The sequence below is a fragment of the Liolophura sinensis genome, chromosome 1, assembly GCF_032854445.1.
Source record: "Liolophura sinensis isolate JHLJ2023 chromosome 1, CUHK_Ljap_v2, whole genome shotgun sequence".
NCBI lineage: Eukaryota > Metazoa > Mollusca > Polyplacophora > Chitonida > Chitonidae > Liolophura > Liolophura sinensis.
The window spans coordinates 28,381,300-28,396,486 of record NC_088295.1 but is presented as its reverse complement, the minus strand read 5'-3'; the positions used below and the strand labels follow the sequence as shown (position 1 = coordinate 28,396,486).

The 15,187-nt window shown below is 39.1% G+C and overlaps 1 protein-coding gene across 1 annotated transcript in view; it reads left to right on the top strand.

Annotated features, from left to right (window-relative positions):
- LOC135481753 (uncharacterized) overlaps positions 1-13,761 on the top strand; it is a 57,307-nt gene extending 43,546 nt beyond the window's left edge. The window contains 19 exon segments of the mRNA XM_064761432.1: positions 298-422; positions 880-1,021; positions 1,465-1,650; positions 2,004-2,119; positions 2,855-3,024; positions 3,373-3,392; positions 3,486-3,614; positions 4,696-4,779; positions 4,782-4,915; positions 5,464-5,554; positions 6,034-6,120; positions 6,481-6,666; positions 7,271-7,360; positions 7,728-7,887; positions 8,718-8,887; positions 9,290-9,457; positions 9,838-9,940; positions 10,375-10,542; positions 10,947-13,761. Of these exon segments, the coding sequence (XP_064617502.1) occupies positions 298-422; positions 880-1,021; positions 1,465-1,650; positions 2,004-2,119; positions 2,855-3,024; positions 3,373-3,392; positions 3,486-3,614; positions 4,696-4,779; positions 4,782-4,915; positions 5,464-5,554; positions 6,034-6,120; positions 6,481-6,666; positions 7,271-7,360; positions 7,728-7,887; positions 8,718-8,887; positions 9,290-9,457; positions 9,838-9,940; positions 10,375-10,542; positions 10,947-11,095 (2,478 nt within the window). The 3' untranslated portion in view covers positions 11,096-13,761.
- Positions 13,762-15,187: the final 1,426 nt, after the last annotated feature.

Sequence of the window (15,187 nt, the reverse complement as noted above, 5' to 3'; positions counted from 1 at the left end):
TCTTTTCTGTTACAAACTGATGATCTTGATCACAAAAGTCAGAAGTTTGTTTACTTTTCACAAATACATCATATATGTATCACATATACATCATTTGATTAATTGTTCTTTTTGTTACAGATAGGGTTATTATACATACACAAGTGTTGTACATGTAATAGCCTTTGACACTTAAAATGTCAAGTCAGATTATCACATTCTTACATTTATCAGTAATTGTAAAGTTTGTTCTCAAAATAAATTTAGCTGTAAGAAGCAGGTTAGCCAGACTTGTACTTTGTCTCATTGTAACTGCAGGACAACGAAATAATAGAGAAGTCACGTGACGTGATTGAGGGAAAGAGTCAGACAGTCACCATCAACACCCAGATCAGAAACGAAGTCCGTTGCTTTGGATCAACTCTCAGTTATCACATCTCCAGGTAAGTGACACATGTTCTCCTCTCTGTGGTATTCAGATACTTGCTGATGGCTAATGATCTTTAACATTTGACTAATGAGATTGTGTGTATACTACACTTGTGACAGGAAAGTGTGCCAGCAATCATGGGTTCCCCTCAGACAGATCCTCCCACCATCATGCCAGCAGCTGTCATATACTGTATTTCACTCAATTTCTAACATTTTTCAGTTGACACATTTGACTTAATTCTTATTCATTTATCTACCTTATAATGCAACATAAGAGTTTTTTGTGAAGTTTGATTAATTTCTTAACTGACAACCTTAAGCATTTAAGACAGTTGTGTAATTCTCAAAGTGCAAGAGAAATATTCTTGAGTACACTGTCAAGCACCAATCAAATAGCTGTCCTGTTGGTGTATATATGACAAGCCGGAAGGAGTTAGTATTGACAGGGGGCTGACATATGGCTTTCAGGAAATACGTGGACAAGGGCTTGCCAGATAACAGCAGTATTATCATCAACCTGAATGGGGCAGGAGGTCAGAGTTTCTGTGCTTTCCTGGCTCGTGGGGTCAGTGTGACACTTGAAGGAGATGCCAATGACTATGTCTGTAAGGTAAGATGGCATCTTCTGCTATGACTTCAAACTCAAAACTTGGTTAAAAACATTGGAGAAATAGCGTTTTGTATAATATGACTGGGTGAAGTGTCACGTCTTTGACCAGTTATTCCAGTGAGGCAGCATGATAAATGTGTGTGTATTTAAACTGTTCTGATATCATCATGATATGATGAAAATAGATTTTAAATTCTGTAAATTAAAAAAATGTTAAACTTAAGGCAAATTAGCCAAGAAGAAGAGGAAAGAAAGAAGATTCACACCATGACACTTTTTGTGTGATTTTATCAACTTTTTAGTTGTGCTACTTAATGTCATTTTACAGACAAGACATTTCAGCTTTGGTACCTTGTAGATAGTGAAAGTTTTGTCACATCTAGATGCACTAGATGCACCTGTCACACCTAGTGTAATGCCGTTTATACATGTGCCTATCACAGGGCCTATCAGGAGGTGAGGTCGTGATTTACCCCCCTAAGGACATGTCCCCAGGCTTCCGCACAGAGGATAACATCGTAGTGGGCAATGTGTGCCTGTATGGGGCTACGTCTGGCCGGGCCTTCTTCAGGGGTCAAGCTGCTGAGAGGTTCTGTGTCCGCAATTCTGGGGCAACGGCTATCTGCGAGGTGAGTTCTCTTCCCTAGAAGCACACTCCTGTTGTTTTCTTCATATATGATTTGATCATTCAAGTACAAAGTTTGGAAATCAGAGAGCTGGGGAAAAAAAAACTACTGTGGTATCAGGGAGACCTTCCATGTAAGTAAAGAAAAATCTTCTTGGGTTTTCAAAAAGACATTTGAAAAGGAGATTTTTTTTGGTATTCATCTCAAGAGACTCAGTGAACTTTCCAAACTAATAATCAATATTAAAAAATTGCAAAAACAGGGATAACTGTTCGTATTGAAGATGTCAGTCTGCAAAGCTCTGACTATCCTAGACTATGTCACCTAACATTACCTGTTTTGTTATTCTGTGCCAGGGTGTGGGAGACCATGGTTGTGAGTACATGACTGGAGGGCGGGTCATTGTTCTGGGACTGACTGGACGGAACTTCGCAGCTGGTATGTCTGGAGGACTGGCCTATGTGTATGATAAGTGAGTAATGACTGTGCACTCCCAACAGAATTCCTGTTAAAAGAAGCAAAACAGATTCTTGTGAAAATCTAAACAGTGATATAAAACAGCTCTTCTGTTAATATATATAATTCTTAGGACAGTGTATGTTATGGAATTTATTTATGTATTTATTTGATTGTTATTTTACGCCGTACTCAAGAATATTTCACTTATACGACAGCGGCCAGCATTATGGTGGGTGGAAACCGGGCAGAGCCCGGGAGAAACCCACGATCATCCGCAGGTTGCTAAGAGACCTTCCCACGTACGGCCCAAGAGGAAGCCAGCATGAGCTGGACTTGAACTCACAGCGACGGCATTGGTGAGAGGCTCCTGGATCATTACGCTGCGCTAGTGCACTAACCAACTGAGCCACAACGGCCCCCTGTTGTGGAATTGCGTGATGATGTAATTATAAGGGCCGAAGTGAACATTCTTCACTTCGTCTTTACGTCTGAAGGTTGTTATGACATTTCTGAAGGTTGTTATGAGATGTGATGTCCAGCCACAAACATTGCTGCCACCAAAAAAACTAACATTAGTACAGCAAAAAAAGCACAACTGAATAATTGTCAACAAGATTAAATCACTAGCAAAATATTGGTCATTGTATTCTCTTGTTAGGTGGAAGTTGTTCATTCAGCATTGTAACCCTAAGTCTGTTGACCTGGAAGCCAAGGAAGATCTGACATGATCATTATGTTCTCTTGTTAGGTGGAAATTGTTCATTCAGCGTTGTAACCCTGAGTCTGTTGACCTGGAACCCTTGGAAGCCGAAGAAGATCTGACATTTGTTAAAGATCTGATCACAGAGTTCTGTCAGAAAACAGGATCAGAACTTGGACAAAGGATCATTGACAACTGGAGACAGAGAAAAAGGAATTCATCAAGGTAGAGGACAGTTTGAATATGCATTTGCACTCAGAAGAGTTTGTTTCTACAAAGAAGTCCTGAATCAATGAAGAATGTTATTTATTAATAGTGAATATGGGTGTACATGTCTGTTTTTGATTGGTGCCACTGCTTAAATTGGCCGTGTAATCTGATTCTCCCAGTTATTAACTCATGTATGCATGTCATTTTCCACATGTTTTGTGAAGCTCTGAAGTATAGATAATAGTGCCTTACAGCCTTTTCATTACGCTAAATGGAGTGCAAATTAAGCATTGTTCCAAAATTGTGAACTATGCTCTAATTAAACTGTTGCACTTAAGTTTGAACAGTTGTTTCAAACCTCCGTTTCTTCCCCACAGTTAGATGGACTATTTGTATGTGACTTGAGTCACCTGTTGTTGAGACATTTGCGTGAAGTTGAGAATTGTGTATTGCAGGTATTCCCTCACAGGAGTACCGTCGTGCTCTGGAGGATATGAAGAAAGAGGCTGCGGAGAGAGAAGTCGATGTTGAGGTGAAGAGAGCAGACAATCTCAGTAATGACTACGGAGAAGATTTGGTGAATGCCGAGGAGATCAAGGTATGTGGACTCACCAAGTGGGAAAATGCTCACTTAAGCCACACCAATTAAGAGTTTTGTTTACAGGCAGAAATAATCTTTTGTGTCAGGAGGAGGGTATAAAAATATAACTGAAAAATCATCTAATTTGTGGGAAATGTGGACTGTTTCAACAATAGTTCTGTTTAAAGACATATTTAAGTGGTCGAAAAAACTTGAAAGCAGAAAAATATATACAAGTGTGAAGATCGGAGAAAATAAAAAGGTGGATTATCAATTTTCTTTATTCCATTTTTGGATTTTTATTGTCGCCTTGCCTGTAAAACACAGAATTAAATTGGTGTCACCTTAAAAAAAATACAAACTCATAATGTAAAAGGTAATTTGTTCACCTGTGGATGAAAATAGAACTCCAAATTTTTCTCATGCAGATGTAAATCCATTATATAGAATTGTCACACTTTTATAAATGACAGATTTTTATATGATGGTGTGACCAAAATAATAGGCTTTTGATTGGGTTAGAATTGTGTTTCTGTTACTTCATATAATAACAGGCCAGAATGAAAACAGAAAGAAAAAAAAATGAAACAGTACAAAATGTATAGAAATGTATTCTCATTCTACTTTGAAAGTTTCCAGTGGTGTCTGTGGCTGAGATGGTTAGCACACCAGCACGGCACAATAACCCAGGAACCTCTCACCAATGCGATCGCTCTGAGTTCAAATCCAGTTCATGCTGGCTTCGTCTCCGGCCGTACATGGGAAGATCTCCAGTAACCTGCGGGTGGCCGTGGGTTTCCTTCGTGCTCTGTCCAGTTTCTTTCCCCCATAATGCTGGCCCTCGTAGCATACGTGAAATATTCTTGAGTACAGCGTAAAACACTAATCATATAAATTGATTTATTTATTTATTTGATTGGTGTTTTACGCCGTACTCAAGAATATTTCACTTATATGACGGCAGCCAGCATTATGGTTCGAGGAAACGGGGCAGAGCCCGGGGGAAAGCCACGAGCACCCACAGGTTGCTACAGACCTTCTCACGTAGGGTCATATAAATTGAAAGTTTCCAATAATTCATTTGTGTCAATGTTTTCAGAATATGGAGGAGTCTGTTGACATTGATGACATTGAGTCGGTTGTGCCAGACATGACACTGATGAATAAGGCTAAGGAACTAGCTCTGACAAGACGCGTGGGTTTGTTAAGTATCACAGGGCAACAAACCAGTACAGGAAGGCAGAGAAGCGAATGCAGGACTGGGAGGAGATCTACAACCACAAGGAGGTGAAGGAGGGGCTACAGGTGCAGGCAGCCAGGTAAGGAAAGGAACAAGGGTAGATGAGAGGGGGAGGGGCAATAAGCTTGATATCAGATTTGAGGGCTCATGACACGTAGGGATCTTAGGGAAGAGGATCAACAGCATGTCTACCTGTGTTAAACCATGGTAACTCTCGGATCTCGTACTCCATTCTGCAAATTGCATGTATTTTATGTGAACATTTGTGACACCTGACACTTTACACAGACTTCAGCATAGTTTTAAGTCAAAAATACTAACATAAAAATTAGGACTGAGCTGAAAACTGGACTGTTGGCAAAGTGTTCAGTGTTGTAGCATAGACATCATGTACCATGAGCTGTTGTTTGTTCTCTGTATTACCATTTTTGCACGTTGATATTGATGCTTACTCGAAACTGCTGACTTGCTGTAATGAAGTTAAGTCAGATTTAATGTGAAGGTTTTCCAGACGTGTAACCAGACAAGCATGTCTGGATTCAAATATTCCTGGCCATAAGTGTGTAACTGCAAAGAATAACCATTGTAGAATACTGAATACACGATAACTGATGATTGTGTTGGCAGGTGCATGGAGTGTGGAGTGCCGTTCTGTCAGTCCAGTAATGGCTGTCCCTTGGGTAACATCATACCAAAGTGGAACGATCTTGTCTTCAGGGTAAGCACTCGTCTAATCTGGCTGGTAGCTAAGTCATAGAGACATACAGAACATATCAGAATTTGCTGCTGTTTTGGCAAACAACTGGGAAAAGATGGCAACATGAGATGTGTACATCATGTTTTTGTAATGTTTCTTTGATATCCTCTTCTGCGAGAGATAAAGATAAAAATTTTGTCTTCTTCCAATTGTTAAATTTTCCACCTACAGTAAGCTGAAAGTAAGTCTTAGAAATTTTCTTAGAGACACTATTAATTGTATTTATTAAGAACTCTGTATTGTGTAAAGCTGAGGAATTTCTATTATTAGTATTTTTGCTGAATATTTTTGGAGCACAGCAGTGATTATTAAAAATAAGTTATTTAACTTCAGATTTATGAGGTCCTGTTTGTTCTGTCTAGAACAAACTTGTCTGATTTTTGGCATTTAGTGAACTGAAAATGAGATACTGTATCATGTGTAAACATGTTTGGTAACAGGACCAGTGGAAGGAAGCCTTGGACCAGCTGTTACAGACAAACAATTTCCCAGAGTTCACAGGACGGGCTTGCCCTGCTCCATGTGAGGTAGGAGCCAGGCAGATTTGCACAAACTTATATTTGTACACTTGTGCGTGAATGTTTTTTGTTTTTTGTTAACCTATACTATATATGCTTGTAGAAGAGCAGACTTAACTTGATGATGATCTTTGTCTAATATTTTCATGTTGTTTTGTGATAAAGTGCTGGATACAGGAGCTACCAATAATTAAAGTCAAGAATACTGGAAACCATGTCTTCTAACAGTGATTTGTACGGGGAGGTAAATGTTTTAAACTAGTGGTTTATTTGGCACTTTAAACAAATGAGACTTTTCAACTTCTCAACTACATGAATATATATATATATATATATATATATATATACTATGAATGACATGTCTTTCAGGGTGCCTGTGTATTGGGCATCAATGCTTCACCGGTGACTATTAAGAATATCGAGTGTGCCATTATCGACCACGCATTTGAAGAAGGCTGGATCATACCTGAGCCACCTCTGAAACGTACGGGGAAGAAAGTAGCTGTGGTTGGCAGTGGGCCATCAGGATTGGCTGCTGCAGCCCAGCTTAACAAGGTAAAAACTTCCTCACCTATCCCATAAGCCAATGTTTAGGCCTGATTTTCATAAAAGTGACGGTCCTCACCAACTATACAAGAATATGTCCACTGCCACTGAGCACTGGTGAAAGTCAAACGTCTTCAACTGTTTTGCACACCGGCAGTCTGCAAGAACATTTGAGTCACCTCTCCTGCTGCACTCAACCGCAGGGTATATGAGAACCAGAATATCTAATCTTTCTCCACATGGCCAAAACTAATCCATTTACTAATGACGGTCAGGTGGTAGTAGAAATTTCTTTGAATTTGGATGGAAAATATTGTCTTCTTTCACTTAGGCTTAGGCCATGATTGGCATTGTTTCCAAGCAATCAACCTCAGATTTGTTTTGACTAGAATGACAATACCAAAGAACATTCTGTAGTAAACCAGTGAAATTACTGCAAATAAAGTAATAATTTATGATGAGCTAGTTTCATGTGTGGTAATGTTTTAATAAGACATACCAAAAATGATGTGGTATAGCTGTATATCATTTGACTGTTAATTTATTTAAATATTATTCATGATTATTGTTATAAGTGTATTACACATTTATTATTTGTTGTTGTTGTTCCCAGGCTGGACATTTGGTGACCGTGTATGAGAGGAATAACCGCATAGGAGGGTTACTGCGTTACGGAATCCCTACCATGAAGCTCAGCAAACAGGTACAGCCAGAGCCTCCTATTTAACTGGAGGAAACTTTTTATTTTATATACCAAATATAATATTTTGTGACATTAATTTGCCTCTAAAAATGCACTTTTGTTGGCAAAGTTTTAGGTCATTTAGTGCATTACATCTGTGTTGACTCAGCACAGTATTTGCAGGATGTAATAAAATCATTCACAGTACAAAGCATCTGTGACCCTTGAGAACCAGAGTATTCTTCAATCAGACTGTTGTAATGGTAGAAATTACTCATCATAAATACATATATTGGTCTAGAGATTCTGCAGGTAAGCAAATTTTAAGAAAAGCAAAAATTGGTTTTGTTTAACGTAATGACTGTAACTAACTATTGTCCTTGTACAGGTGGTGCAGAGGCGAGTGGACTTGATGGCGGCAGAGGGCGTCGTCTTCCAGACAGGGGTGGAAGTCGGTGTGAACCTACCTGCCAAACAGCTGATGGAGGCCAATGACGCGGTATTACTCACCTGTGGGGCCACTCACCCCAGGGACCTGCCCATCCCAGGTACTAATAACAACAAGGAAACATCACCATTATTTGAGTGGATAGGGGATCTATTAGTGTGTAGAGATGCAGTCCTCAACATTTATTGGATCCTCTAGCAGCCAGGGCCCACTTGTACGAAGCCCTCTTAACGTTACGAGCACATGACCTGCATGGGGACGTAATGCCTACATGTACATTGCGAGTTGCCATGGTAGTTACATACTCGTAACGTTAAGAGGGCTTTGTATATGTGGGCACTTGTGGCTGGAGATATATTTAGTTAATTGATTGGTATTTTACTCAGTACTCAAGAATATTTCACTTATACCACGGCAGCCAGCATTATGGTGAGTGGAATACGGGCAGAGCCCGGGGAATCCCAAGACCATCCGCAGGTTGCTGAAGACCTTCCCACGTATGGCTGGAAAGGAAGCCAGCATGAGCTGGACTTGAACTCACAGCGACCACATTGGTGAGAGGGTGAAAAACTCTAGAAGAAACATTATAAGACTTAGAAAATGTCTTGTGAACGTACAAGAGAAAACTGTCAGCAGGACCTCACAGACTGACATGCTGATAGACTTCAGGGTTCACGGTCTTGTTCCACAAAGAAGTCCTAGGCTTTGATTGTAATTACCGTGTTAACGACAAATATTGCCTTGGTAGTTGTGATCAACTTTGCCTCTGACTTCTCTGTGGAACTGGGCCCAGACAGTTTTAAGCCAATCATCAATTAATTTACTACTATAGCTACTACACAACACTTTACTATGATGTTTAGTGACAATCAAATAAGTGTATTTTAAGAACAGAAGATGTTATTACAAATGTTGAACTTGTCCTTGCAGGTCGACAGTTGAATGGTATCCACTTTGCCATGAGCTTCCTGGAGAACTGGCAGCAGAAACAAGAGGGCAGTGAACTAAAGAATCTGCAGCTGTTAGCCAAAGACAAGAATGTGCTCATCATCGGGGGAGGGGACACAGGAGTGGACTGTATTGCTACCTCTCTCAGACAGGTGAGGGTTTCTTGCAAATAGGCTGCAATTTTGTTCACGTCCGTGCTCAGAAACCTACCTTATCTACCCAGAATGCTTTTTTGTCCTGATCTTGTACATATGAAGCCTCTGGCTTTCTCTCTGTCCATATGTAGGAAGACCTGTCAGCAACCTTTGGATGGTCGTGGGTCTCCCTGGAGCTCTGCCTGGATTTCTCCCACCATAATGCTGGCCGCAGTCATATAATATTTATGAATGTTTTTGAGTATGGCATTAAACACCAATCATATTAGAAAATAATTAAAATTATGATGAGTAAAATTTGTATTAGGATCATTTCAAGGTGTTTGTTAGGGACAGATTTCACAAACAAAGGCAGTGCAAGATTTATACCCTGCTAGATCATAATATCTGACATTTCAGGGTGCCAAATCCATCGTAACATTTGAGATCCTGCCCTGCCCGCCCCCGACACGAGCCAAGGATAATCCCTGGCCCCTGTGGCCTAAAATCTTCCGTGTGGACTACGGTCATGAGGAGGTCAAGCTCAAGTGGGGAGGGGACCCCAGGATCTTCAGTATTATGAGCAAGGTGAGCGACGAAGAAAATATATACAAGTACATGTACTGCAAGTCAACCTTTCCGCATGTTTGCAAGGTGTATGTAGGTGTGAAGGCATGATTCTGTGTTGATAGATAAAATTTTACTTTTTGTGAAACTGGCTAATCCAACCAATGTAGTTTTGTCTCCAAAATCAAGAAGAAAAAAATGTGCATAATGTGCATTAAAAAATTGCTCTTTCATATGCAAAAGGGTTGAGGAATTAGGGTAGTAATGGTAATACACCTGACCAAATGATTGCCTTCCACAGTGTGAATTTTTAAAAGGTGACCCTATCAATGGATATGACCAAGTAGTAATGAATGGAAGGTGATGGCTTTACTTCACCTTTGGTGATCTTTGCTCCTCAGGAGTTTCTGGATGATGGTAAGGGCAACGTGAGTGGTATCAGGACAGTGTTGGTAGACTGGACCCAAGACGACACAGGCAGGTGGAACATGAAGGAGGTGCCAGGTAAGGCGTGATTTACTCTCTAACTCTTAACTAGCCTAAATGACCTGGGTTTTACCAGTCTACAATAAATGAAAAATTACAGTTACAGTCCTCCATATCTCCAGGTACATGTAGTAATAGTGATGGATGTGACGCCTGGCAGAAGGACCTCCATGTCATTTTGTTAATGTCAGATGTTTCTTTCCCAGCTCATCTTGATGACCACACATAAAAGACACTACAATACATGTATTATAATAGAAACTAATACTTTGTGACATTGTGGACGTTGTGCCACAGCCCACTTTTGACCTGACAATGGCTCACAGTCCTGCTTCACTCTAGCGCCACCTAGCGGGATTAAAAAATATGCCGCCCCCCCATTCAAGTATGTTAAGCTTTGTTATAGTACATCAGTGCCTACCCCTACTGTAATACCCCTACTTTTGTTCTAGACTCGGAGAAGGTATTCCACTGTGATTTGGTTCTGTTAGCCATGGGCTTCCTGGGGCCAGAGAAGAGCATCTCCACAGAGCTCGGCATTGACCTTGATCCCAGATCTAACTACCAGACCCCCAAAGGGCTCTACAATACCAGTATTCCACAGGTCTATGCTGCTGGAGGTAAGGCCATGTAACAGGTTTTCGTAACCTTTATGCACGGTTTCACTTTTTGGGCTCATTTTCCCTGGTGCCTTGAAGAATTAACACTGTGCTGTGTGCAGAAATGTTAAGATATTGTGCAAGTGACTGACATTTATATCATTTTATTGATGTTTAATGCCATACTCATGGTGTTACCTTGTTTTGGAGTATATCAGTAGAGAATGTTTGGTAATGAGCAGTACTAAATCTTGTCTCTGAAGAACACTTTTCATTCTATCCCATTAGTACACTTAAGGACTAAATATTACAATCGTATTGTCCGGCACTTGCTACCGACTCAGTGTTCTTGAGTACAGCGTAAAACACCAAAAAAATGTTACCAGAAAAATGTTACTGACTTAAGTTTGGTATGTTTGTATCAGATTGCCGTCGTGGACAATCTCTTGTGGTCTGGGCTATCAGTGAAGGACGATTGGCCGCTCGCCAAATTGACCTTGACCTCATGGGACAGACGAACTTGGCAGGACCAGGTGGGATTATTGGAAACCCTCGCTCCGTGGCTCAAGCCTGAGAGATGTGACACTACAGTACATGGGAGATCATGAGAACAGCTGAGTGATTGTGAAGGAAAGATGGACTGGTGTGAGAAAAGTTCCGCCAGGGCTAACTTGATTCATCCATATTTCATTACATTTTGTTTTACTGATACCATGAAATTGTGTATGTTGTGGGAAAATGTGTCCACATAGAGCAGGAATTTCAGAGAAAAGTCATTTCCTTTGTGAGAAGGTATGCAGATGAGGGTGGAATGTATTTGTTTTGTTGGCTGACAAGTTTGTGACATGAAGATATGCAGATTACGAAGGGATGTGACAATTCATGTTAGAGTTTAGAAGTCATGAGAGATGTTTGGTTAGCCAGGGAGAAGATTAATCATTACAGTTTGTTGGTGTCAAATGTCATGGTTGCATACCGGTGAAAAGCAACAGGAAAATAAGAAAGAAATGCCTAGTTTTCAGTCCTTGAGAGAAAGTCTGTTTATTTCCATACCCGAAGATGTACATGTATATACTTGGTATGTGGGCAGACAAAGCCACACTGTATGTGGAAGAAATAGTTATGAGACAAGTTATGTCAAACTGTTCTAGTTTCATTTGGGAAAGGTCCATAAATGTTGATGTTTTTAGGGAACTAAATTTTAATGTGTGAACCCGACAACCAGTCAATCTCCACGTTCAAGAAACTTACATTGTTTTAATGGTATATACAAGTATAGAGGATAGGGAGGGGGGCAAAGATTTGTTTCTTCTCCTTTTTAGCAAAAAAACAAAACAAAACATCATTTAGGAGTTGTTAGATTGCTTACTTGTTGACTTCTGGAAAAATGCCATGTAAAGTATTTAATCAGAACTTATGATTTACTGAAAGTTTTAGTTTTATAAACAGCCTAATTTACATCATTACCAGGCAGGTGTAACTTTCATATGTATATATACATGAATATTTGAAGGGCTGCATCTCACAGAGGAAGCAAGGAACATAGTTGTAATGTTGATCATGATGTTGTTACCAGTCCAATGATAACTTATAGTGCCGTGATAGTGTTATACTAAAAGAGACAGTACTGTGATGTTGAAACTTTTCATGCTGAAACTTTAATGTTTGTGACGAGCATTTCTAGACGGTTATGCTTTGATGTGAATCTGCCTTTACTGGACACATTAGTGCCAATGTGCTCATCAGACACATCACTGTTCGGGCTATAGTGCATACATGTACTAAACTGTAGTGCTAAGTGGGCAGGAGTGCTAAGGTGTGACTGAAAATGCTGTAGATAGTGCTAAGTTATTGTAGACTATAGTTGTACTAATCAGACTGGGATCTCCTAGGGTGAGCTGTTATTATTATGCATGGGTTTTTTTTTTTTTTCAATTATGAACAGGTTGTATACCATATAATGATGACCTGACATACACGTGTAACTGCAGTTTCAAGCTGCTACCCCGAACTGTGAATAGAGAAATGTTGGCACAACTCCCCAGAGTGCATATTTAGTGTAATTTTGATGAATAAAATAACAGATGTTGCACGAGCAAACTTTGTTATGACTTGAATGAAAATTTTAATACATAACAGATTTATTCTGTTTCAAAAGGGGAGGATAGTATGTGACATTTTTTGAGAATACCTGGACAGGAATAGCTTTAGTATCATTATGAAACATGCTGTCATCATGTTTTCCTTTTTAATGGTCAAGGGCATCCATGTGTATCCAAATTATCATTTTTACTTATACTCCTCATTTGCTATTTAGTAGCCAAGTAGCAACTCTGCTTCACCTGCAAGCCTAATCCTTCTATTTTGTTAGAATTTTTAAGTTCTAGTATTATCACTGTTTCACAGTGGTTAAAACCTTTTTTTAGAAATTTAATCTGATAATTAAATTCTTAATCCTTCTAACTTCTCAGGCTACAATGTTTTTGAGAACTTGTAAAGTTCGCAGGTGTCCTACATGTATGTTATTTGATGTTCACTTTGAGAAACACTCAATATATTTTAACCAAGGTAGAAAATTCAGTTTTTGCTCTACTTGAGCTCTACACAAGTAAGATACAGGGCTAATTTTGTCCCTTACTAGCAGAAACTTTTCACACATGAACTTGTTTCATGAATAAACAGATAAATGCACCTATGGGTTGTTATTGTTTCATCACAAGGCAGGAATATTGGGGAGACACATCATGTATGGGTATTAACTTTTCCTGGACAATGTCTTTACAGGAGTCTTTACACCTGGTAATTAATTGTAATGAAAGACATGTACATTCATTTTTAACATTGTTTTTAATTTGGATGTGATTTACCATGAACAGATCTAGAGCTGTTTTCAATCAACAAAGTTATATCATAAATTCAGTCACAGAACGAGTGACCAGGGTTAGATTTTCCTGTATGTAGTTACAGCTTTGTTGATGCGATTCACAATTTGATCATTATCGTTTTCCGCGTATCTCATTTGTAGGTTTTAATTGTAAAGAAGATCATCAAATAATAACACATTTTATACCTTGCTAAGATCTATAGTCTCAGGGCTTAATTTTGTTGTTTTTTTTTGTTAAATCTTGTTACACCCGCAGCATCTCACTAAGTAAAGTGTAAGTACCAGTACAGCTCCATGGTGTGGACCTTTCTGTATTAATAGAGCTGTCCTTGTAATAAAGCTCTATTGGTGTATCCTTAGTGTATATCTCAAGCACCTCACTACGGTGCATATAGTATGTGCATATCCTTAGTGCTCACCTCATTTTAATACTTCTCACCTCATTTATAATAAAATACATCCAGGAGAAAAGAATGGAAGTGGGTGTTAAACCTTATAACATTACGAGTATGTCACTAAATGCTGACTACCTCCCATCAGTAGTGCTGTCACTAGTAATAATCCTGCGTCTTAGCGAACATAATTCTGGTAGTTTTTAAACCTTGTAACATTTTGAGTGTGTCACTAAATTCTGACCACCTCCCATCAACAGTGTTGTCACCAGCAATAATCCTGCGTCTTAGGGCACATACAATGTAACTCTGGTGAATGTTAAACCTTGTAACATTTTGAGTATGTCACTAGATGCTGATCACCTCCCATCAACAGTGTTGTCACCAGCAATAATCCTGCGTCTTAGGGCACATAACTCTGGTGACTGTTAAACCTTGTAACATTACAAGCATGTCACTAAATGCTGACCACCTCCCATCAGTAGTGTTGCCACCAGTAATAATCCTTTGTCCAAGGGCACATAACTCTGGTGGTTGTTAAAGCGTTAGATCAGACTGTACATTTTGTCAATTATCTATGGTTGAATTGTATATCCTGTATATTACCACATTTTTCCCAAAAGTTAAGAAATAAAGGCTACATTTGCCATCATTTATGTGTTTTTTGTTATTATTTTTTAAAGATATTTAATGATGTGTATACACTCTTCTTCTCCCCCAAATCTGTGTACATGTACTTATCTTGTGCAGTGCCTGCTATCATAAATAGGTACATGTGTACCATCTTCCTCACAGAATATACCTCCTGCCCATAACACCCACCAGGCACCAGGATCTCAAAGCGATTGTATGATTTAAGCCAAATATTTCAAATCTTAAAAAGTTGTTATTTTTTATGTAACCAGGTGGAAATATTGCTTGCCTATGAAAATTCTGGATAAGTTATTTTAAAGCAAATTTGAACTAAAATCATGGAAAGGAACAAAGTTTAATGGTTAAAAGTTGGACTCAAGTCTAAGATTACTTTGTGATCCTGGGACCTGATATTTGTTTTGGAACATTTTAATCATTAAGTTAAAGCATCTCTCTGGCTGTAGTCAGTCAGCTCTTGAATATGTCAGTAAGACTGAAGGTTGAATCCAGCTTCCATTGATGCAACATAACCTTGACAGATACCTGCTGATGGCTTTCCACACCCATAATCCTGACTGCCGTTATATAAGGGCGTTATTCTTAAAAAATTGTAAATATTCTTAATAAGACGAAGTAGTGAGCATACTGCATTATCTAATACCGGGTGACAACTGAACAAGTAAAATATGGAATTACTAATACCCATACAAGTGACAAATCTGCAAGTGTCGTACTCCATTCTAAATAGGTGTTCTGT